The sequence below is a fragment of the Budorcas taxicolor genome, chromosome 8 (assembly GCF_023091745.1).
Source record: "Budorcas taxicolor isolate Tak-1 chromosome 8, Takin1.1, whole genome shotgun sequence".
NCBI classification, from domain to species: Eukaryota; Metazoa; Chordata; class Mammalia; order Artiodactyla; family Bovidae; genus Budorcas; species Budorcas taxicolor.
Window position 1 is genome coordinate 26,004,690 of NC_068917.1, and position 23,278 is coordinate 26,027,967.

General features: G+C 43.6%; 2 protein-coding genes and 1 pseudogene across 2 annotated transcripts; all 3 read right to left on the reverse strand.

Annotated features, from left to right (window-relative positions):
- Positions 1-1,787: 1,787 nt before the first annotated feature.
- On the reverse strand, positions 1,788-2,408 carry LOC128052258 (interferon omega-1-like). The gene has a single exon (XM_052644761.1). It carries the CDS (start codon positions 2,406-2,408, stop codon positions 1,788-1,790), a length of 621 nt encoding a protein of 206 aa, XP_052500721.1.
- A 2,754-nt stretch (positions 2,409-5,162) lies between these two features.
- On the reverse strand, positions 5,163-14,728 carry LOC128052691 (interferon alpha-2-like; annotated as a pseudogene).
- A 5,457-nt stretch (positions 14,729-20,185) lies between these two features.
- Positions 20,186-20,746, reverse strand: LOC128052639 (interferon beta-2-like). Its single transcript, XM_052645222.1, has one exon. The coding sequence runs from the start codon at positions 20,744-20,746 to the stop codon at positions 20,186-20,188; it is 561 nt and encodes a 186-aa protein (XP_052501182.1).
- Positions 20,747-23,278: the final 2,532 nt, after the last annotated feature.

The window sequence follows — 23,278 nt, forward strand, 5'->3', positions numbered from 1 at the left end:
TGTGCCTTGCTGCTGAAAGACGGAAACCCAACAGAGAGTGGAGAAGGTGATTTTAGAAATGTCTTCAAGAAGTAGTAGAGTAGTACTCACACTAAAGAACAGGAAACATTATTAAGGAGTAATGTGTGTGATTTTCTGCATTCATATGAATGCAGAAATCTCTATGATTTCCCTATTATTGATTTTTATGATAGATCAAAGCATTTTCTACTAATCCTTCTTTCTCAAAGAATTTCTGTGACTTCCTAAGAATACTTCTAGAAATCTGAAACACAGAAATTGGAATTGTCTTCAGCTCTGAGCACACGAGAGTTCACACACTGAATATACTGTGAAACTAGCACGCAAGTTAAATATTTTTACCAAAGACCTAGTATCTTTCCGATGTTGCTTTTCAGTCACTGCCTCAGGCCAGCTGAACAGTATGCTCCCTGTGGGCAGCTACTCTGGGACTCTCACTGTCCTGATTATTTGTGCCAAGCACACTTTTGTGCTTCTTGTAATATGGACTTATTGATCCAAACAGTAGTCCTATGAAAAACTACTGTTATTTTCCCCATATTTGAGAAGAAGATCAAGATAGAATGCATGCCTGCATGCTTGCTAAGTTGGTTCAGACAGGTCCAGCTCCTGTGACCCATGGACTGTAGCCCACCAGGCTCCTCTGTCCATGGGATTTTCAAGAAAGAATACTGGAGGGGGTTGCCATATCCATCTCCTTAGTGTTTGTGATATTTTTCAGGGTCACACTGCTGTTAAATAGCAGAGCTGCATTCAAAGGTTTTGAAACTTCTAGAACTCTCCTTTCACTTGTGCTCTCTTCCAGTGATTTCCACTCAGAGAAACTTTGAAGCCAGAAACCATCACAGAACAGAGCTCCTGTGTTGGAGGCAGTGAAGATAGAGTGTAAGGGAGTGGATTGTTCAGTAAAGCAGGACCGAGGAGAAGGCGGGAGGAAGAGTAACAGGAGTCAGGATCAGCCAATCAGCACCACATGTTGGCAGCTTCCCTGGAGGAGGGGAGTCCTCCCCCACATACTGACACCAACCATTCTCTGTTGATTGGGTATAAACTAGTTATACTTGTGACTTCAGGACTACTCATCTACCACTGTTTCAGAGACTCCTTTCTACCTGTTTCTTTTGGGTAGAGGGGGCTGCACTCCACAGCTGACAGGATCTTATTTCCCTGACCAGGTATCCATGGCACCTGAGCAATTCACACTGGAAGCATGGAGTCCATTCTACTGGACTGCCAGGGATCCAGAAATTCTACCTTTTGACAATCATTTCCTGAAAAGTGATACAACTATTCTGTAGTATAAATGGATAAATGCTATTCTATGATAGGTTTATGTAGACCAAATATGTATTTAGATCTTCATAATGAAAACAGTAATTACTTTCATAAGAAATTAATAAATAAAACAAATTAGAAGATTAAGGAAATGAACATATTTTCTAAATTTTATTACAATGCAGAAAAACATTTGTACATGAAAATATAAATATGATGAGATAAAATAAATACATAAATAAACATAAATAACATCAGGGCAGTCATCCCTTATGGACTGATCCCTGTGCAGTTGAATACTTTTTATATCTACTTGCTTATTGCTACTGAGAAAGTACTATTGATTGAATTCAGGAAACATGGTGGCTAAAACAGAAATCAGAGTCTTCTAAAATGACTTCAGGGGAGCGTATAAGGGTGATGTGGCATCTTAGTCACTGAGAGTCATATCAAGATGAGTTTAGGCCTCCATCCATCATTCTTAACCTTTCTTACAAGCTGGCTGATGAAGACAAGGATCTCATGATTTCCACTCTGACGGTTTCCCAGGCACAGTCGCTGTATTCCTTCTCTTGCAGGTAGACATGGATGCCCTGGAAGTACCTCTTCACGGCCAGTGTGGGGCCCGTCCTTCCCAGGGCAGAGTCTTCCTCTCCCTTCACCTGCCCCAGGCAGGCGTCCAGGTCATCCAGCTGCTGATGGAGTCCAGTGCGGAGCTGCTCCAGGAGGGTGGTGTCCCAGGCAGCAGAGGAGCGCTCTGTGTGGAAGAGGTTGAAGCTCTGCTGGAGCATCTCGTGGAGCACAGAGATGGCCTGGGCCTCCTGGAGCTGGCCGCCCTCCACCATCTCCTGGGGGAAAGCGAAGTCTTTTCTGTCCTGCAGACAGAAGTGAGGGGAGATTCTCCTCATTTGGCCCAGGAGCCTGAGGTTCTTCCTGCCAAACAGCACATGGTTCTGAGACAGGTTACAGCCCAGGGATCCTCCTGGGGCGTAGCTGACCAACACGAGGGCCATGAGTAGAGAGAGCACGAAGGCCATGGGGAAGATGCGGCTGCTGCTGGGCTGGCTGAGACGGCGTCTGAGAGAACCTTGAGGTAGGTTCTCTGATGCCATGCTTTCTAAGCGAGGCCTTTAAATAGTGAACATGGTAATTTTCATTTTCTAATTGTTTTAATACACTTTCACTTCCTTTTTTGATTTCACTTATGTATTCACAATATGACCAAAGAAAATGTCATCAATATAAAGTATTAATTTTACCTATTTCCCAATAATTTCAAATGTACCCATCCGACTGTGTATGTCAATTAAATGAGAATGTTTTTATTATTCATCACTTTTATTTACACTGTTCAACACTTTTCTGCTCAGAGTTTCAGAGCTGGAGGAAGGACATTCAGTGATGGTGTGTCTCACTGGAAACTTATGTCACAGAATCTAGTGAGTTTCAGTCATTCATTCAGGCAGTTGCTTCCACTGGGCATCTCTGTTCCTCTGTCTCTTTCTTCCTGTGAGAACGAAGGATGGTGAGAACCAGGCTACTCGTTCAGTTAATACTATAGTATTGAATGAAAGGTTATTTAGAAAATAATCTGTTAATGAAATGGTATTTTTAACAGTAATATCGGAATGTTTTTTACTTGTTTAGGACCCTAATCCTCAGGAAGGTTTACAAACCTCTCAATGTACTTAAACGTTCCCTGAGGGGCTTCCCTGGTGGCTCAGTGGTGAGGAGTCCACCTGCCAACAGGACCCCATGCGGTCCTAGAGGATGCGCGTGCTGCAGGACAGTGAGCCCAGGGGCACAGCTACCGCCCTGTGCTCTAGACCCCGGGCCCTCACCACCGAAGCCAAGTGCACCGGAGCCTGTGCTCCCCAACAAGAGAGGCTCCCACAGTGAGAAGCCTATGCCCCACAACTAGAGAGGACCCACCTCTGCCACAACTAGAGAGAAGTCCGTGCGGCAGTAAAGACACAGCACAGTGAGAAATGAATAAATGAATAAAATTATTTCAAAAGTCCCTCTGACTTTACATATAGCTGCTGAGTGCGGTATGTCCCAACTGGAAAGAAGAGAAAGATGATTGATCCATCAATGTCCTGAAGATTGCCTACATTAAATACATGAATTTCCACAAAGATCTTTGTTACTTTGACAAACTGTATTCTTCCAGTGTTCACTTTACTAACATATGTCCTGTGAGGAAAGCTCTGTCCCCCTGTTGCTAAATGTATTAAATGTATTAAAAGCCCTGCACATGGGATAACCTAGGTGCACGGTCAGAGGAACCCCTGGTGTCTCCACCATTGCTCACTGTGGGGCGGGGTTCCCTCTATTACTGTGTTTCTCTGGGAGGCTGGACAGTCTGGACCCGCAGTGCTTGGCAGGCAGAGCAGGTGAAGTCACAGGAGAGTGTCTGACAGAGCCAGAACTTTCTCTCTGGTTCTGCTTTGAGTTGGTGGTTTGCAGTCGTAAGGGGAAATTGACAACCAGAAACCGTAATGGAGAAGGACACAGCTGTATGAATGGAGAGGACGCCTTCATGCAGAGTGAATGAGGAGAGCACGCTGGGGATTTCTACACTGGGAGGAAGTGCTGAGGATTACGGTGCATCCTCCTAGAAGTCAAGGGTAGGCACTCCTTTGAATGAATTATTCAAAGTTTAGCGATGACATGTGTGTTTAATATATATACATAAGCTTGAGAAACCCTTTCACTTCCTTAGAGTCACATTTCTCATGGCAGCTACTGGTTCTGCATGGCCTCTCTCAGCTGTCTCTGCAGTCCCCAGCCTGCCTTGTTCTTCTTGCCTCCATTTGAAGAGTTCAGGAAGACTCTTTTCTCAGGAATGGCCAAGTGTAGAAAACTTCCTCTCCCTTCCTCATCCTACTCCAGGATCCTAGACTCCACATATGCAGATTGACCTCCCATGATGGATGTGCTGCTGCTGCTGCTGCTAAGTCGCTTCAGTCGTGTCCGACTCTGTGCTACTCCATAGACGGCAGCCCACTAGCTCCACCGTCACTGGGATTCTCCAGGCAAGAACACTAGAGTGGGTCACCATTTCCTCCTCCAATGCATGAAAATGAAAAGTGAAAGTGAAGCCACTCAGTCGTATCCGACTCTTAGCGACCCATGGACTGCAGCCTACCAGGCTCCCGTGTCGCTGGGATTCTCCAGGCACGAGTACTGGAGTGGGGTGCCATTGCCTTCTCTGCATGATGTATGTGTTTCTCCACTAACCCTTGAAGGTGCTCCGGTTCTTCCAGCCCCCAAGCAGGCACCTGAGTCCATGACCTGGGCTTTTGTCCACACATCTCCCCCCCACCTCTAGTCTATGTCTCAAGAATCACATTCAATCCCCCCTCAAATTGTCCATTGTTCCTTCTATGACCCAGGGTGGGTGACCCCGTTCCCTCTTTATTAAGGTGAATTCAGTATAGGTTTATCCTGTAGGATCAGGCTTTGGGTCAGGTTTTATTCAAAGATGTGTGCAAGCCCATTTGTTTTTTTAGAATTACTTTTATTTTCTCTACTGAAAAACAAGAGTAGTCTTGTACAAAATATAGTAGAAAGCAAGTATCTTATGAATGATAAAGATTTAAACTCTATGAACAGCCTAAATATTTCTATAATTTAAATAAATAAATAAATATTACAACTTTTAAGATATGGAAAATGGATTCTTAAATCTGTTTTAAACAATTATGGTAACTAAGCCTTTAACATACATTTAAATAAGCCCATATATTAACTATTATTTATATGTCATCAGACACAAAAATAGAGTTAAAGGTTGCACTTTGAGTCTTAGAAAATAGCCATTTAGTTGACCAGATGAACTGTTTTCAGATTCAATGCCTTCTTTATTTCCTGAGTTTTCTGATGAGCTTGTTGGCTAAGACCAAGCACCTTCTGATTTGCATGCTGACAACCTCCCAGGCACAGCACCTGTATTCTTTGAGATACACACTGATTCGCTGGAAGTAACCCTTCACAGCCAATCTGGAGTTCTCACTGCCTAGAGGTGACTGTTCCAGTGTCCTTCCCTCCCTCAGACACGCGTCCACGTCCTCCAGCTGCTGATCAAGTCCCACGAGGAATCTGTCCAGGAGGCTCTCGTCCCGACCTGCAGAAGAGCCCGTGGTGCTGAAGAGCTGGAAGGTCTGCTGGAGCAACTCGCGCACAACAGCTGTGGCTTCTGTCTTCTCACGCCTGGTCCCGGGCACCAGGGTCTGAGGAATCTGAAGTCAGTCCTGTCCCTCAGACAGGACACAGTGGGCACTCTCTCCATCTGACGCCAGCGTGTGAAGCTTTCCAGATTGCCGTGGCCGGCAGGCAGCTCACAGCCCAGGGAGCACGTGGGGCTGGAGCAGAGCATCACCAGGGCCCGCAGCACGGAGACGGGGAGGGCCACTGGGATGCTGGGGGCTTGCAGGACCGCCTGCAGGGGAGGTCTAGGCCAGTTCTGAGGGCTTGGGGTGATGGGTGGCTCTTAAAGAGTCATTCGAGTAACTTCCATTTCCTGGGTTTTTCCACATTTTTCCCTTTCCTTTTTCTACTCTTTGTAATGAAATCAATAAAAGTGCTAATTTTTGCCATGAGTGCCTAGGTGGGGGACATCAAATCATGCATGCCACTGTGGTTGATAGCTACACAGACATATATTATGCTTTTCACACCTCCTTAGTTGTTTCTGGGAGAAGTCTGATCAAAGTCAGAGAGGGGACAAATATTCATACAATTGTGGCTTTTCCAGGTCACCAAGAAATGTTCAGTATGAAAACATGGTGGAGGGCGGCCAGCTCCAGGAGGCCCAGGCCATCTCTGTGCTCCACGAGATGCTCCAGCAGAGCTTCAACCTCTTCCACACAAAGCGCTCCTCTGCTGCTTGGGACACCACCCTCCTGGAGCTGCTCCGCACTGGACTCCATCAGCAGCTGGACCACCTGGAGGCCTGCCTGGGGCAGGTGATGGGAGAGGAAGACTCTGCCCTGGGAAGGACAACCTCACACTGGACCTGAAGAGGTACTTCCAGGGCATCCATGTCTACCTGCAAGAGAAGGAATACAGTGACTGCACCTGGGAAACTGTCAGAGTGGAAATCACGAGTTGCTTTCTGTGTCAACAAGTTCCTAAGAAAAGTCAGGAAGTTAGAAGGAACCTGATCCTCAGTGACTCATGTCCTAGCTCAGACACTTCAAGGTTCAGTCATTTCCAAAACTCTGATTTCTGCCTCAGCGATGAAAGAGTTTGAGTGACAATTGATATTGACATTAATGTTGAGAATATCAATACCAGCTGCTTTTATAATTAGAGGAAATATATCCGATGCCCTGTGGCTGAATCTTATGGAATAACATGTTTTTGTATGAATGTAACTCATTTATTTATATTAATTCATTTATTTTCATGGTACTTGCATTTCTATGTTCCATTTATTACATGCATGCGTGCTATGCATGCTGAGTTGCTTCAGTCGTCTCCAACTCTATGCGACCCTATGGACAGCAGCCCAGCAGGCTCCTCTGTCCACAGGATTCTCTAGGCAGGAATACTGGAGTGGGTTGCCTTTCCTTTCTCCAATTTATTCCATAAGAATATGTAATTTTCTTTAATAAATATGTACCTTTTATTTACTCATGACATTATCTGAAGACATGTTTCCTCCTCTTCCTTTTGGGTCTGTTCCCAGAGGCCGAATGCTGTGAAGCGACAGAGAGAAGGTGCTGTGCCGCTCCTTCCTTTATCTGTGGGCCTTGTGCAGAGAGTCTTGAGTGTGAGAGGCAGAGGCCCCGACCTCACAGAGCTCACACTGGAGCAAGGACACTGCCGTGAAAGAAGTAGGCGTAAGATAATTAGGTGTTTACATCTGGGCCCTGGGCTACACAGAAGAAGTATCAGATGCTGATGGCAGTGAGTATCCTGGGAAGCTCATTTAGACCACGTTTAAGCGACTTAGCAGCAGCAGCACCAGCCGTCTCCCCAGGGAAGTAATCCGAAGTATGAGACTTGAAGAATGAGCATGAATTTGTCAAGTAACTCATGAAGAGCAAAATAAAAAAACAATAATACACAACAAAGCACAGCACGCGGAGTGTCCCTGCAGCAGGAATGGCTCTGGTGCTTTTAAAGGCGTGAACAAGACCGGAGTCGGTAGACTGTACTGATGCCTGCAGGAGATAGCATGGCATGGCCCTGGAGACATGGAAAAGGGCCCAGCATCGACTTTTGAATGATGTCAGATTTTATCTTAGGAACCAAGGAAATTACTTGCGAATTTAATGCTACAGAGCCACTGGGACCAAAGCAGATGCAGGGAAATTCCTGAAACCAGCAGTTCGCAAAGTGTGGTCTGTGGGCCCCTGCAGATCCCCAGGACACTCTACAGGGATTCATGAGGTACAATAATTATTATAGTGATATCAAGATCTTATCTGTCTTTTTCACCACAGGAACAATTTCTCCTGGTGGCACAGATGCAGCGCTGGGTAAGACTCCAGTGCTGTGGTGTGGATCAAAGCAGTGGCACCTCAGTGCCTAGTGATTGTCCTGTTTTTACGTAAAATATACTTGAAGTTTGAAAAAAGGACAGTTTCCCGTAAGAAGATCCCTAGTGAAACAGCAAGATGATGAATTTTATGAAATCTTCACTTTGGAGTACACATTTGAAAAATCCTCTCCGTTGTAGTCTTGTTGACATGTCGTGTGGCAAGCACGTCCGCTGCATGCATGGTGACTGTTCTCAGGAAAAGCCCTTGGATGACGATTATTTGAGTTATGAGCTAAACTACCACTGTCTTGATAACACCAAGCTTTACTCTAGAGAATGACAGTCAAATCACGGTCACTCAGAAGTGGGCATTTGACAGATATTTTCTTATACTATTTCTATTCATGTGTATGAATATTCTTGTTGAGTTTAATGAATGAGGCCAATCTATTTTCAATTCACATTTCCAGGATATGAATTCACCTCAGTGTGTGTCTTTGCTTCTGAAAATTTGAGGAGTATTGATTTAATTTCCATTACTTACAAAATTTCTAATTTTATGGTTTAATTTTTACTTTACATAAATTATCAGGATGATGTTCATCTTTAAATGATGCTTTAAAATAATATTAAAATTAATTGCAGGCATTGTGATCTGGGCACACAACTTATACAAATATTTTTTCCCTGGAGGAATTATGTATATTTTTTGTGAAGTCTAATGTATGGTAATTTTCATGGATGGTTTATAGATATTTGAAGCAAGTTATATTTCTTATTGTAAGTTAAGGGCCCAAGAGTGTTAATCACGAATTTCCTCCTCTAAATCATAGTTTCAGTTCTTCTCTTTAGAAGTTTATATATGGTTTTTTACAGACTAGTAGCATTGTACTGGGCTTCCCAGGTGGCGCTAATGGTAGAGAACTTGCCTGCCAATTCAGGAGACACCAGTTTGCTGCCTGGGTCAGGACGATCCCCTGGAGGAGGGCATGGCAACCCACTCCAGTATTCTTGCCTGGAGAATCCCATGGACAGAAGAGCCTGGCAGCCTATGGTCCACAGAGTCCCAAAGAGTCAGACACGACTGAAGCGACTCAGCTCAAAAGCACAGAATTGAGTTAAAACTTCAGTGCTCCCGTGTTTCTGTTCACATTGCCATGTAATGTTATATTTTTTACTCATTGTTTTATACCATTTGAAATTTAGCTCAAGCATTTTAAGAATTTAATTATAGATTCAAAGTGTTTCTTACGTATTTTGAACTTCTTTCTCACGAAGAATAATTTCTTTCTCATGTGTTTATTTCTGGAATTCTCAAGTGTATGAATATTGATATTAATGACAAAGATCTCATTGATATTAACATTGCCACCTCTAATTATTCCCTACATTATATTTTCATGCTCTGTATTGGCCCCCTTCTGTGTTGCCCTTGTTTTGGTATTGAGTATTTAGTATTATTTGATTTTAGGTTTTTCTTCCTCTTCCAAGTAATAATGGAGTTTGCGTATTAAATCAATCGATAGAATCTTTTATGTTTAAGCAGATTATATTAATTTTTTAAATTAATTTAACCTTTATCAGTTTGGGTCTCAAATGTATTGGATTTATGCATTACTTTTTGATGACTTTTACATGGTTTTTGACCCTTGTCATACTCCATTCAGTTCTCCAACAGTCATTTATTTTAGTAAATATATAATGTTAAAGCAATTTAGTATTTCTCTGAATCCTTGAATGAAAAACTGAACAACTAAAACTGCAAAATTTAAAGTAATTTGAGACTTCCTTGGCCGTTCAGTGGTTAGAACTCAATATTTTCAGTGCTGTGGGCCTGGGTTCAATCCCCAGTCAGGAAACTAATGCCTCTTAAGCCACGTGGCACAGTCAAAATAATAACAAACCCTTTAAAGTAACTTCCACTGATGTGACTAGTCACTTCTAGTTCTTACTAGGACTGTTGCTTTCAATCAACACAGTAAATGCTCCCAAGAGACTTGATAGGAACAGAGATGCATGTGAAGCTATGTTCAAGTGTAAACACAGGGGAATGTCTAAAAGTTAAAGGAAAACACATTATTCATTTAAGAAAATGAAAACACATTAATTTTGATGCTGTTAGAATGATGGAAGTTGGATGCAGTCTGCAAAATGAGTGCCATGTATTCCAAATATGATGATTGGAAATTTTTGGAGTCCTGTGGTTAGTAAGGCCCTAATCAACTTGAATGAAGCAATTCTCACTCTAAGGTGAAGCATATGAGAATGTAGCAATGAGTTTCATATTCTTATCTAGCTTGTAAACTTGCTCTGAAGGCATTCTCGTCCTGGGAGTCAAAATCTTTTTGAGTGATGACGATGCTGTTGCCATCATTAGACATCATGTCTCCTGACCTGTTCTTCAAGACTTCTATCGAGACTGCATCCAGGTACACGTACAACTAAGGAAACAACGGGAAAATCTACACTCAGCGTCACATAGACTCTCTCATAAAACTACCCCGCAAGCTTTAACCAAGGAAGCAGGTGAACCACGTGAGGTCTGAGAGGAGAGCTGGCGGCAGGGCTTCCTTCATCACACCAGGCTCTCCACCTGTTCCTGGAAGTCTCTCGTGGCCTTTCTTCAGGGATCCGTTACCCAGCGTTGGACTAGAGCAAGGAGCAAGCTACAGGACTGAGAGAATGAGGATCTGTGGCACCTCCGTCTGCACTCTAGGTCCTCAGGCTTGCGGTCTTGGTGGACTAGTGAGTGATGCCGTCATGAACAAACAGGAGCTGGAGTTACACTTCCACCTATGGGTTGTGGTCAAATACTGGCTTCAGTTCAGTTCAGTTCAGTTCAGTCACTCAGCTCAGTCATATCCGACTCTTTGCAACCCCATGGACGGCAGCACTCCAGGCTTCCCTGTCCATCACCAACTCCCGGAGTTTATGCAAACTCAGTCCATTGAGTCGGTGATGCCATCCGACCATCTCATCTTCTGTCGTCCCCTTCCCCTCCCTCCATAAATTTCCCCAAGAATCAAGGTCTTTTCAAATGAGTCAACCCTTCGCATCAGGTGGCCAAAGTCTTGGAGTTTCAGTTTCAATATCAGTCCTTCTAATGAACCTTCAGGACTGATCTCCTTTAGGATGGACTGGTTGGAACTCCTTGCAGTCCAAGGGACTCTCAAGAGTCTTCTCCAACACCACAGTTCAAGACCATCAATTCTTCAGCGCTCAGCTTTCTTTATAGTCCAACTCTCACATTCATACATGACTACTGGAAAAACCATAGTTTGACTAAATGGACCTTTGTTGGCAAAGTAATGTCTCTGCTTTATAATATGCTACCTAGGTTGGTCATAACTTTTCTTCCAAGGAGTAACCTTTTATTCCATGGCTGCAGTCACCATCTGCAGTGATTTTGGAGCCAAAAAGTAAAGTCTGCCACTGTTTCCACTGTTTCTCCATCTATGTGCAATGAAGTGACAAGACTGGATGCCATGATCTTAGTTTTCTGAATGTTGAGGTTTAAGCCAACTTTTTCACTCTCCTCTTTCACTTTCATCAAGAAGCTCTTTAGTTCTTCTTCACTTTCTGCCTTAAGGGTGGTAGCATCTGCATATTGAAGTTATTGATCTTTCTCCCGGCAATCTTGATTCCAGCTTGTACTTCATCTGGCCCAGTGTTTCTCATGATGTACTCTATGTATAAGCTAAATGAGCAGGGTGATAATTTAGAGCCTTGACGTACCTTTTCCTATTTGGAACCAGTCTGTTGTTCCATGTCCAGTTCTAACTGCTGCTTCCTGAGCTGCATACAGATTTCTCAAGAGGCAGTCAGGTGGTCTGGTAGTCCCATCTCTTTCAGAATTTTCCACAGTTTATTGTGATCCACACAGTAAAAGGCTTTGGCATAGTCAATAAAGCAGAAAAAGATATTTTTTTCTGGAACTCTCTTGCTTTTTTGATGATCCAGTGGATGTTGGCAATTTATTCTCTGGTTCCTCTGCCTTTTCTAAAACCAGCTCGAACATCAGGAAGTTCACAGTTCACATATTGTTGAAGCCTGGCTTGGAGAATTTTGAGCATTAATTTGCTAGCATGTAAGATGAATGCAATTGTGCAGTAGTTTGAGCATTCTTTGGCATTGCCTTTCTTAGGGACTGGAATGAAAACGGACCTTTTCCAGTCCTGTGGCCACTGCTGAGTTTTTCAAATTTCCTGGCATATTGAAGTTAGAGATTGGCTATACTGGTTTCCTGTGAATTCCAGCTGGTAGAAGGCAGGAAATTAGAAATCAAAGAACAGTTAGCTAATCTGCCAATTTAAACACAAAGTAGCAAATACAGAAGTCAAGAAAAAAAAAATTCTCATTCACAGTAGTGATTCTGGTAATGTGAAATGTATGTGCTTAGACCCACATATTCATCTTCTTTTTCAGTAATGGGAAAAAATGGATTTTCATTATTACATGCATTTGCCATTTTCCCTCTATTTTTATATCCTTAGCCATGGACATTTTATGACCATATCATTTTCCCAATATATCAATTTCACACATTCAGTTCAGTTCAGTTCGGTTCAGTTTAGTCACTCAGTCGTGTCCGACTCTTTGCGACCCCATGAATATTACACCTATCCAATTTTTCACTTCCATGTAGTGAATTAATTTATTTTATTGTTCTATTATTTTTCTTGATGAAACGTACTTGACTCATATATTTGTTTTTGATGAGCTACAAATGATGTATAATTTTAAAAATAGGGTAAAGTACTTTTCTCATGTTCTTGACAGTATTTCAGATCTAACATGGTTTCCATGCAGGAGTATAAGTTTTTTGAGTTTTATTACACATATAAGACACTGATTCATTTTCATCGTTATATTTTAACTAAATGTAGAAACATTCCAGCATTGGGACTTCCAGTGATAACTTGTGAACTCCAAGAGGTATACTGTTTTCTTATGTGAAACATAAGAACATCTAAAATCACACACAAACGTTCCTTTGTGCTTCTCTAGTTTTATGTTTTTCTGCAGGGTTGTTGTTGTTTAGTCCATCAGTTTCTGACTCAGGGTCCTCTGGCAAGAATCCTGGAGTGGGTTGTCATTTCCTTGTAGAGGGGATCTTCCCAACCTAGAGATGGAGCCCACATCACCTGTGTCCTGCAGTGGCAGGCAGATTCTTTACCACTAGTGCCATCTCATCTGTTAAACCGGAAGTTCACATAGAGTTTCATTAATTTTAACTAGGAAAGCATCAGGATTTAACATGGAAATGTTGTAGTCACAAATTCTATTTAAATGTTCTAATTGTTGAAATGTTTCTTTTGTATTTAGAATATTTCATTCTGTGTATCACGATTCAGATTGCATGCATGGAAAACAAAACAAAGAGGATTTTTGGAATGAATCTGCTAATCTCAGTAAATAAATTTTCCATTATAATAGCAATTTCAAAAATTCAAATTTTGAAAATCTTCAGCCATCATGTAAAACAGAATTTCTATAACATCTATTGCTTCCCTGACCAAAATTAACCACCTTTCTAGAGAACCAATTTGAGGCAGAGCTAAACCAGACCCCCCCATCCCCCAAATACATATACATAGATAGTTGCACCAACATTCAGAAAACAAAGATCATGGCATATAGTCCCATCACTTCATAGCAAATAGATGGGGAAACAGTGGCAACACTGTTAGATTTCATTTTCTTGGGGCCCAAAATTACTATGAACGGTGACTGCAGCCACAAATTTAAAAGACTGTCTCTCCTTGGAAGAAATTATATGAGAAATATAGAGTGTGTTAAAAAGCAGAGATACCATGTTGCCAACAAAACTTCATGTAGTCAAAATTATGGTTTTTCCAGTAGTCATGTATGGATGTGATTTGGACCGTAAAGAAAGCTGAGCGTGGAAGAATTGAGTTTTTGAACTGTGGTACTGAGAAGAGTCTTGAGAGTCCCTTGGACTGCAAGGAGATCAAACCAGTCACTCCTAAAGGACATCAACCCTGAATATGCATTGAAAGGACTGGTGCTGAAGCTGAAGCTCTAATAATTTGACCACCTTCTGAGAAGAAACTGACCCTTTGAAAATGACCCTGATGCTGTGGAAGATTGAGGGCAGGTGAAGAAGGGGGTGACAGAGGATGAGATGGTTGCTTGGCATCACTGACTCAATGGACATGAGTTTGAGCAAACTTGGGAGATAGTGAAAGACAGGGAAGCCTGGCATGCTACAGTTCATGGGGTCACAGACAGTCGGATATAACTAAGCAACTGAACAAAAATATATACACATATATAAACACACACAATATGTATTACAATATATGTTAAATAAGTACACACGTGTATTGCTACTTTAACATAAAAGGGTGAAAAGCAAATGTTTACTTGAATTGCTGTCTTATCCTATATTATTTATTTTCCTGCACCATAAATGTTACCTCATCAGCAGGATAACAGCAAGACTAATTCAGTGACTGTTAGTGGTATTAATAGACTAAGCAGAGTAATGTGTCAAATATTTTATATAGTGTTTCATCAATTGCGATTAAATTTATCGCTTAACTCTTTGTGGATACAAAAACTTATTTTTGTTTTTTTTTGTCCTTGCACACAGCATGTGTGAGCTGTTTTTTGAAGATCATTATTAGGAAGACTGTCTTCAACTTTCCATTCCCAATATGTAGAAGATCAGGATGAGGCTCTTGGGCCTGGACCCAAATGGAAGACTCACTCATCACTTTTTCTTCAGTCATCCTCACCTAGTTGCAAGGAACTGCCTGATTATTCTTTTCTTGTCTCCCTCAGGTAGTAAGGAAACAGCCTGTAATGTGTCTACACTGTGGATATTTCCCTGCAGGCAATGCCTTTGGGAATCACCTTGGACGTTTCTTCCAAACAGCCGATGATACTGTGAACTATGACAGGCATTCTTGTCATTCGCCCCAAAGCTGAACTTGGAGAAAAAGCATTTGGGTCAGACTGTATTTTAAGGAAGTGTGTGCAAGCAAGAACAATCGTTGTTCCCCTCAACCCCTACCAGACCTTCATTTGAACAAATAGTGCAACCATGAAACCTGGCCTCATGCCCTGTCAAGTACAAACTAGCATGTGCCATTGGCACTTGCCATCTCCCTACAAGGATTAAATCATGTGCTCTTGCAGCTGCTGATTTTCAACACCACTGGAAAGGAATCTCGGGTGGAAAGCAGAAGTGAGGGAGGCTGTGTGCAGGGAAAACTGGCAGAACAAGTCTTCAGAAGGTGAGCTGTTTTCAGGAGCCTATTTTAACTCAATGGTTCGTCTATCTGCTCATATCTAGAGAAGCATGGAAACCCTTCATGGTGACAACTGATTTTGTGACTCCAAGAAACCTCCACGACACTGGTATAAAACTTCCACAAAAAAATAGGCACATGATTGCATGTATTGCCCCTTCACCAAAATCACATATATCCCTCTGTGTGTTTTTGGAACAGCTTCTAGGTGCTATCTGAGGTGCTGTCTCCTGGACTACAGTCCTCATTTTGCCCCCAACACTTAACCTGCAACTTTCATGTTGTGCATTTTTGAAAGTCAGCACCCTGAACTTATCTCTTCATCCATTCATCACCCAATAGTTTCCCAACTTGCTTGCAGTGTGATTCCCATGAGGATAAATCCAGGCCATGGAACATGAGAGGAAGTGCTCTCATCCTGTATAGTCCTGGTACATAGAAGCATCCCCTGTGAGCCACCAGACTTCATCCCTTTACTGCCACCTGTACTAGATCCAAGTACCACAGACAAACTTTGAGTCACATATTGATGATGGAAAAAGCCACAAAACAGAAGGTACCCATGTCCCTGAATTACCCTTTGAATGAGAGGAAACCAGAAGATTCACCTGATCTGGAAGGCCTGCATTGTGCTCTTCAGAGAAGGAAAGATAAGTTTCTATGATGATGAAAATCCACACAGTTTATTCTTTATCTCTATAGCACCTAGACTTAACTGAGAAAGATATTTAAGAACAGAGGATCCTGGAAACCTGTCCATGGGAAAGAAACTCTGAATTCTGAGTATAGAAAATACCAGCCCCACAGACATCAAGAGATCTTTTCAATGATGATCACAAGATCTTTATCCAAGAAAAGACATTCTGCTCTGCTGTCCACACCTGCTTCTGAAAAATCATGATTTTTATTTTAGTTTTCAGTGCCTGAGGAAGTATGAGCTGCAATCACTTTGGAACAGGAAGCAAACAATAATGGAATTCATTGGCAAGTGTTACAAATATAAACACCCTTTTTGTTGCCATTTCTTTGAAGATTCGTACATGAGGGAAAGGCACTTTTCATTTCCACTCTGACAGCCTCTCAGGCAAAGTGGCTGTATTCCAGCTCCCTGACGTAGAGATGGATGCCCTGGAAATACTCCCGGGCAGGAAGTCCCGTGAGAACAGCACAGACTGTCTCCTTCCATCGGCTCCAGTTGTTTCAGGCTCTGATCCGGGCTGCAGGGTAGCACGGCTGTCCTCCGTGGTGAAGAGTTGGAAGCTCTGCTGGAGCATCAGATAGTGGTTGCAGGGGCCCTGAGTCATCTGCACTGGAGTGATCATCTCTCTTTTCCGAGGAAATCCGAAGTCTGCTCTGTCCTTTAGGCGCGACTGAGAGCGGATCCTTTGCATCTGCTTCAGGTGTTTGGAGATTTCCCTGTGTTTCTGGCGGTGGATCCCAGGCTCCTTCCAGCGAAGAGAGCAGGCAGGGGTGCAGCAGCTCCTTTCACCTGCAAGTGGATGTGAGCCATAGAGAGTGTCAGTGCTTCTGCAGACGGCCGGCAGGGGGCGCGCGAGCACCGCGAACGGTGAGAAAGTGCTGAGATGGACCCGCAGACCGCCTGGTTCTCCAGGCGAGCGCGAGAGCGCGCACGCTGTGGATCCATCGTTTTTGCTTTCGAATCGCAGTCGTAGGAGAGTTTACAGTTGACTCTCGTGGGGCTGCTGGAGAGACAGGACGCAAAGGTTCCACAGAGCTTTTAATAGGAGCACTGATTCAAGGGTGCGCATATCATTAGCTCTTATGTGGAAAAGGCCTGGTTTCCGCTGTCCTGAGTAGGGAGTGGGAATATTGCATTTTCGGAAAGATCCCCTGAGTAGTGGGCTTTCTTCCACATGTCAACTCGAACTGGCCGTGTTAGAGGAAAAGAACCCCCTAGGTGGGGTTTCTGAGCGAGATGAGGCTGATTTTACAGATTGGGGCTCACTTCCGGAACCCGCAGCTCAGAGAAAGGGACCCGGCAGCGGTGATGGGATTATTGGCGATGCGAGGATGGACAGCGCTGTGCCCTAAAGTGAAACTAGAGGGTGAGCAAGACACTACTGGCTGCCGACTCATATGGGCCGTTGCTGACCTAGTGAAACACGGTAACCGAGAGGAGACAACCAGCTGTGCCGCATTGACGGGGGATGGGAGGGGAGCGTGGCGATCACGCATGAATCCCGCGTTGGCTTAAAGAGGATAAGCTGTCGAAGGATGGGAGGGGGTCGTGCACCAGGTGAAGCACGGGGGAGTGGGCGTTGCGCATACGGAGCGCGGCGGCTCAGAGCCTATTCGCTGTGGGACAGGGTCGCATCCCGCGGTGGCTAGGAGGCGCTTTGCTGTGGGATGATGGAGAGCATTCGGCACCAAGTGGAACACAGTGGCCGCTATGAGACTATTGGCTTTACCACGATTGGGGGGCGGAATAGGGGCCAGGATGGAGGGTCGAATCCCGCGGTGGAGCCGAAACTATTCGCTGTGGGACTATGGGAGGGAGTTCGGAACAAAATGAAACACAGTGGCCGCAATGACAATATCGGCTACGGGGCGATACCCGGCGGTGGCGATGAGCCCATTTGCTATGGGACAATGGCAAGAGTTGAGGTCCAATTTAAACCCGGCGGTGGGGATGAGGCCTTGGGTGATCTGAGTACCGGGCAGCTTTGAGGAAAAGTGAAACACCGCGGTGGAGATGGATTCTTGGCGATGGGAAGGCGGGACAGCGATGTGGTGCGCAAAGGGGAAACCGGAGGCGGCCGTGAGCCTATAGGCGATGGGACCACGGGCGGACGTTGGGCATAAAGGGGAAAGTGGTGGTGGCTCTGAGAAGAGTGGACAGCGTTGCGGACAAAGTGAAAGCCAGCATCGGCGATGAGACATTTGTCTACGGGGACTATGCGAGGGCGTTGGTCACTTAGGGGATCCTGGCGCTGGCCAGGAGACTATTCCCTATGGCACGATGGGAGGGCGTTATGCACGAAGTGAAACGGCGGTGGGATGAGACTTTGCGCGATGTCCTTGGAGCTGAAGTGAAACACCGCTTTGTCGATGAGCCTGTAGGCGCTGGGACCATGGGAGGTCGTTCGGCAAAAAGGGGAAGTCGGCGGTGGCAAGGAGTCTTGCTTTTCAGAGGATACATAGCAGTTGCGGCAAAAATGAAAGCCAGCATGGGCGTTGAGACAGACAGCTTTGAGACCATTGGCTTTGGGACGATGCCTATAGGCGAAGAGACCTTGTCAGAACATCGCAGACTATTGGCTGTGGGGCGATGGGAGGGCGTTTCTCACACAGGGGAGCCCTGCTTGGCTCTGAGAGGAGGAGTCCGCGTTGCGGACAAAGTGAAACAGGACGGTGGCAGAAAACTGCTGGCGGTGGGACGATTGGACAGCTTTGAGACAAAGTTAAACCCTGCGGAGGGATGAGACCACCGGACGATGGATGGGTGTGGTCCACACAGGGGACCCTGGAAGTGGCGACGAGACTATTCGCTGAGGCAGGATGGAAAGGCGTTGGGCACACAATGAAACACGGTGGCAGCGCTGAGGCTTTTGGCTTCGAGTGGACGGGACGGCTTCGCGGACAAAGTGAAAGCGAGCATAGGTGATGAGACAATCGGCTTGGGGCGGTGGCACCGCGGTGTGGACAGAGTTAAAACGGACGGTGGGGGTGAGACTGTGAGAGATGGGACGATGGGAGGACCTTGAGCACCAAGCGGAGCCAGGGGGAGTCAGTGAGGCTATAGGCTTAGAGCCATTTTGGACAACGTGAGAAACAGCCAAGGCGATGAGACTGGCTATGGGACCCTGGGAGTGCGTTGCAGCCAGAGGAGAAGTCAGCGGTGGCCAGGACACAAATAACCATGGGACGGTTTGGGGGACTTTCTGGGGGTGAGAAGGAACGCGGCCACCACCTGGGTCAGGGACCAAAGAAGTGTGCTCCCCTGGAATGCTCTGGAATTTTCAGGGTCTCTCAAGGATTCAGCCTTGAAGTTGGGGAGTAAGTGTTGAATAGCGGAAAACTAGGAATATTTTTAAAAGCACAGCACTTTATTTTTTGAATTAATTTTATATTGAATTGTATACTTATTTAAAAGAAATATCTCACGTTTCCAATTTTATAATAAATTTATGGAAGGTATTTTAACTAATAAGCATAGAATATTAAAATATATTTTGTATATAACAGTAGCATTTTATTAAACTTTATTTAAACTATATTTTCTGTGTACTAAAACAAGTATTTAATATCATTTTACTTTTCTATCTTCCATGAATGCAAACTTAATATTTTCAAGATGACTTTTCTCTTATTTTTAATTGAGTGAATTAGCATGTTTGACAATTTCTAATGACCCCCAAGACAGTCTTAAGTAATTTTCGACTCATGTTCCTGAAACCTCTTTCTGAGGATTACATTGTTGAAAATAAGGGTTGGAGTGTAGGAGCAACTGAGGACATTTAGAAGGTCAGAATTTTTCATTTACTTTACTAAGAATTTGATAAATAGAGTAAAATTTCCCCAAATTTTATTGGTTTAAAGAAGACTTACTTTGTAAGACTCTCAAATATAAGGTGGTGTACAGTTTACCCCAGTGGAAAAAAAAAGGAGAGGAAGAAACCCTCACATCATATAGAGGGGCCCTCCGGCATGAGCTATATGGTACATTTAAAGGAGTGAACAAGACAAGAGCACGTAGACTGTGTGGATACAAGGAGAGCATGCATATAACTCGGACATCCCACACAGCTTCCTTGTATTTCAAATTCCTCAAAGGCAGGGCCCAGAAACTCGACTACTCTGCAGGCTTGTTTTGCAATGAATGTCTGCAAGGTGCTCTGCAATTTTTAATCTGTGTTGTCAGGAAAATCAAGTTGACATTGAAACTGCCACATTGACTTTTGTTTCATAAATAATTTATTTCTCATATAAAAGTTTAAATAAATAAATAATGCATAAATCAATTTAAAAATAGGTTAGTCTTTAACTGTCCATTGAAATTCAGTGCCTTGCATCGTCAGTTACTTCAAGAGCCTCTGCTGCTGAAGAGTCTCACCTCAAAGTCACATTGTCCCTTCCCAGAGCCACAGGTGGGAGATGTTCAGTCCCGGAGGGAACCTGTTAGGCTCTTCAGGAAAGAAAAGTTCCTGAGCAATTGCACTTGCACGACTGTCCAGGCACACCTGTTGTGCTCCTTGGACTTGAGGTACTGCCCGAGGTTGAAGTAATATTTCTTCAGGTGAACAACGGTCGTGTCTCCCATAGTGGAGTTTTGCTTCTGCATTATTTCCTTCTGGATTGGCTCCAGACGATTCATCTGCCCATAGAGTTCCACAAGGAGGTGCTCAATGATGGTGTCAGACCAGCCAGTGCTGGAGAAGTCTCTGGTGAGAATATGGAATATGTGCTGGAGCATCTCATACATGACCAATACAGCATCTTCCTTCCGGAACTGCTGTGCTTGCTTCATCTCCTCAGGCATCTGGAAGTCCATCCTGAACTCAAGGCAATGTTGAGGAGTTGAAGGTAACTGCCACAGGAGTTTCTGGCACACCTCAAGGCTCCGCCCTTGTTGGAATCGAAGCAAGCTGTAGCTCCTGCAAAGAGCTGTGGTGGAGAGACACAGCAGGAGAACCATCTGGAGGAGGCACCGGTAGGTCATGGTGAAATCAGGCCCAGGGCTGCCTGTTCTGCTAGTAGGTGCTGAAGCTGAGTCTTCAAGAGTTTGCAGAGTGAATGTCCTTCCTCCTTGAGTGTGGCCTCCTTATACAGGGTGGCCCTCCATTCTTTCTATTTGAGAGGAATTTCCCACTTTCAGGTCTCCCTTTCAGTTTTCCCATGTCATTTGAATTATTAGTTGCCTCTAAAACTCTTTTTCTTTAAGCTCTTTGCTATTTTAATTTATATATACCATGGGGAAAAAAGATATAGTACCTGAGAATTTCTAACGTTATTTAAAGTTTCTCTGAATTGCTGAATGTTAAAGAAAAATATAAGCCAAATATTTTGAACTAGATTGTTATAGGATTCTTTCATTTTGAAAAGATTTTTCTTTTTTTTTTCTTTTCATATTATGAGATTTGTGGAGAGGAGGCCTTGTTTGTAAGAGTTTTCTTTTTCATAAGAATTAGGTTTAATTCTCAAATCTGCTATTACCAAACAATAATACTTGCAGTTAATGATTTTTAAAAAGATACCAATTTTTTTCTGTCTGAAAGAGAATAATATTAAACTAAGTTGATGAACAATAAACACATGATATATGTATGATTTAAATATAATACATGCAGTTTATGATTTTTTAAAAGGCACCTATTTTTTTCTCTCTAAAATAGAGTGATGTTCCTAGAGGGGTGGGAGAGGTTCCAGAGGGAGGGAATATATGTATACCTGTGGCTGATTCATGTTGCTATATGGCAGAAACCAACACAATATTGTAAAGCAATTATCATTGAATTAAAACTAAAAATATTTAATTAAAAGAAATAATAATGTATATAAAAAACAAAATAGAATGTTGTTAAACTAAGTTGTTCTGAATTGTTTTGGAGGCCTTAGCCATAAGGAGCAAGACATCACATAACTTTATCAACCTTGTTGTTGTCTATCAGTCACTAAATCGGGTCCGACTTTTTGCGACCCCATGGGATGCAGAATGCCAGGCTTCCCTGTCCTTCAGTACCTCCCGGAGTTTGTTCAAACTCATTATCACTTCATGGTAAATAGATGGGGAAACAATGGAAAGAGTGACAGACTTTCTTTGCTTGGGCTCCAAAATCAGTGCAGATGGTGACTGCAGCTAGGAAATTAAAAGACCACTTCTTTTTATATGAATGTGCAATTTAAAATTTTCTGTAGGCCACATCAAAAGAGTAAACAGAAAAAAGATAATTTTAACAGTATATTTTACTTAACAATATTTCTAAATGTTATCATTTCAACATAAAGCAATACAATATTAGAAGTGAGATAGTTACATTCTTCTTTTCCATAGTGCCTCCAAAATAGAGTACACGCTGTTAGTCACAGTACAGCTCAGGCTGGACTAGTCAAGCGCTCAGCTGGCCACATGGGGCTGTCGGCTCCACGGTGACCAACACAGCTCAAGATGGAGGGAGCAGTAGGAAAACAAGATCAACACTAAAACTCAACCACTTCTTTTTACATGAGCAATTAAAAGTTGGAAAATGACATTTAAAGATGATACCATTGACAATAATATAAAATGTCTACTACTGAGAAACTGTCATACCAGAGGTGCCTGAGAAAACGTGGCAATTACAGGTAATGGGCATCCTAAATGACATCCCAGAAGAGAAAAAGAACATTAGGTAAAAAACGAAGGCGATCTGGGAATTCCCCGGAGATCTAGTGGTTGGGACTCTATGCTTTCAGGGCAGGAGGCCCGAGTTCCATCCCTGGTCAGAGAACTAAGATCCCACAAGTCTCGGAACCAAAAATAAGAAACTAAATAAAAAGTTGCTACAACCAGAGTGTGTGTGGGAGGGGGCGGGGAGGGAGAGGCATTGGGAGCTCTTCATAAAGTGTAGACTGGGTAATTTTTAATAATAGTTTGTGACTGGACTGGCTCTTTGTGGCAGCAGGCGGGCTTTCTCCAGTTGGAGCAAGCGTGGGCTGCTGTCTGGCTGAGCTGCTCGGGCTTCTCCCTGCGGAGCTCTCTCCTGCTGCAGAGCACAGACTCCAGGGCCCAGCTCAGTAGTTGTGGGGCACAGGCGCAGGGGCCTCTCAGCACATGTCATCCTCCCTGAGCGGGGCTGGGACCCAGGTCCCCTGCACTGGCAGGTGGTTCTTAACCACTGGCCTACCAGGGAAGCCCTCGACTTTAATCCTTTTGAATGTAGCATTGACAGGCCCAATTACCTTCACTTTTGGCCTCTAAGGACAAGTGTATAATTGAAATTTGATTAAAATTCGATGGCCAGAAACTAATGAAGAATTGAAGCTTTCTCTGTTACATTGAGATTGTCTTTTTTTTCATCTTGATCATCAATAAGGATTAAGCAACTTTCCCAACTAATTCTTCTGAGTGAGCGAAAGACATGTGAACATGTGATGAGGTGGTCAGCATCCTTGAGAAGGGAATACAGAGTCTATAATAGGAGACTGCCAAGGTTACCTCCTACTGAGACGCACACTGTCATTTAGTGAGCAAATATTTAGCAAATGTTTCTTA

What these genes read in the sequence shown, in the direction of transcription:
- LOC128052639 (XM_052645222.1), bottom strand. Translation starts at nt 20,746, where the DNA reads ATGACCTACCGGTGCCTCCTCCAGATGGTTCTCCTGCTGTGTCTCTCC.
- LOC128052258 (XM_052644761.1), bottom strand. Translation starts at nt 2,408, where the DNA reads ATGGCATCAGAGAACCTACCTCAAGGTTCTCTCAGACGCCGTCTCAGC.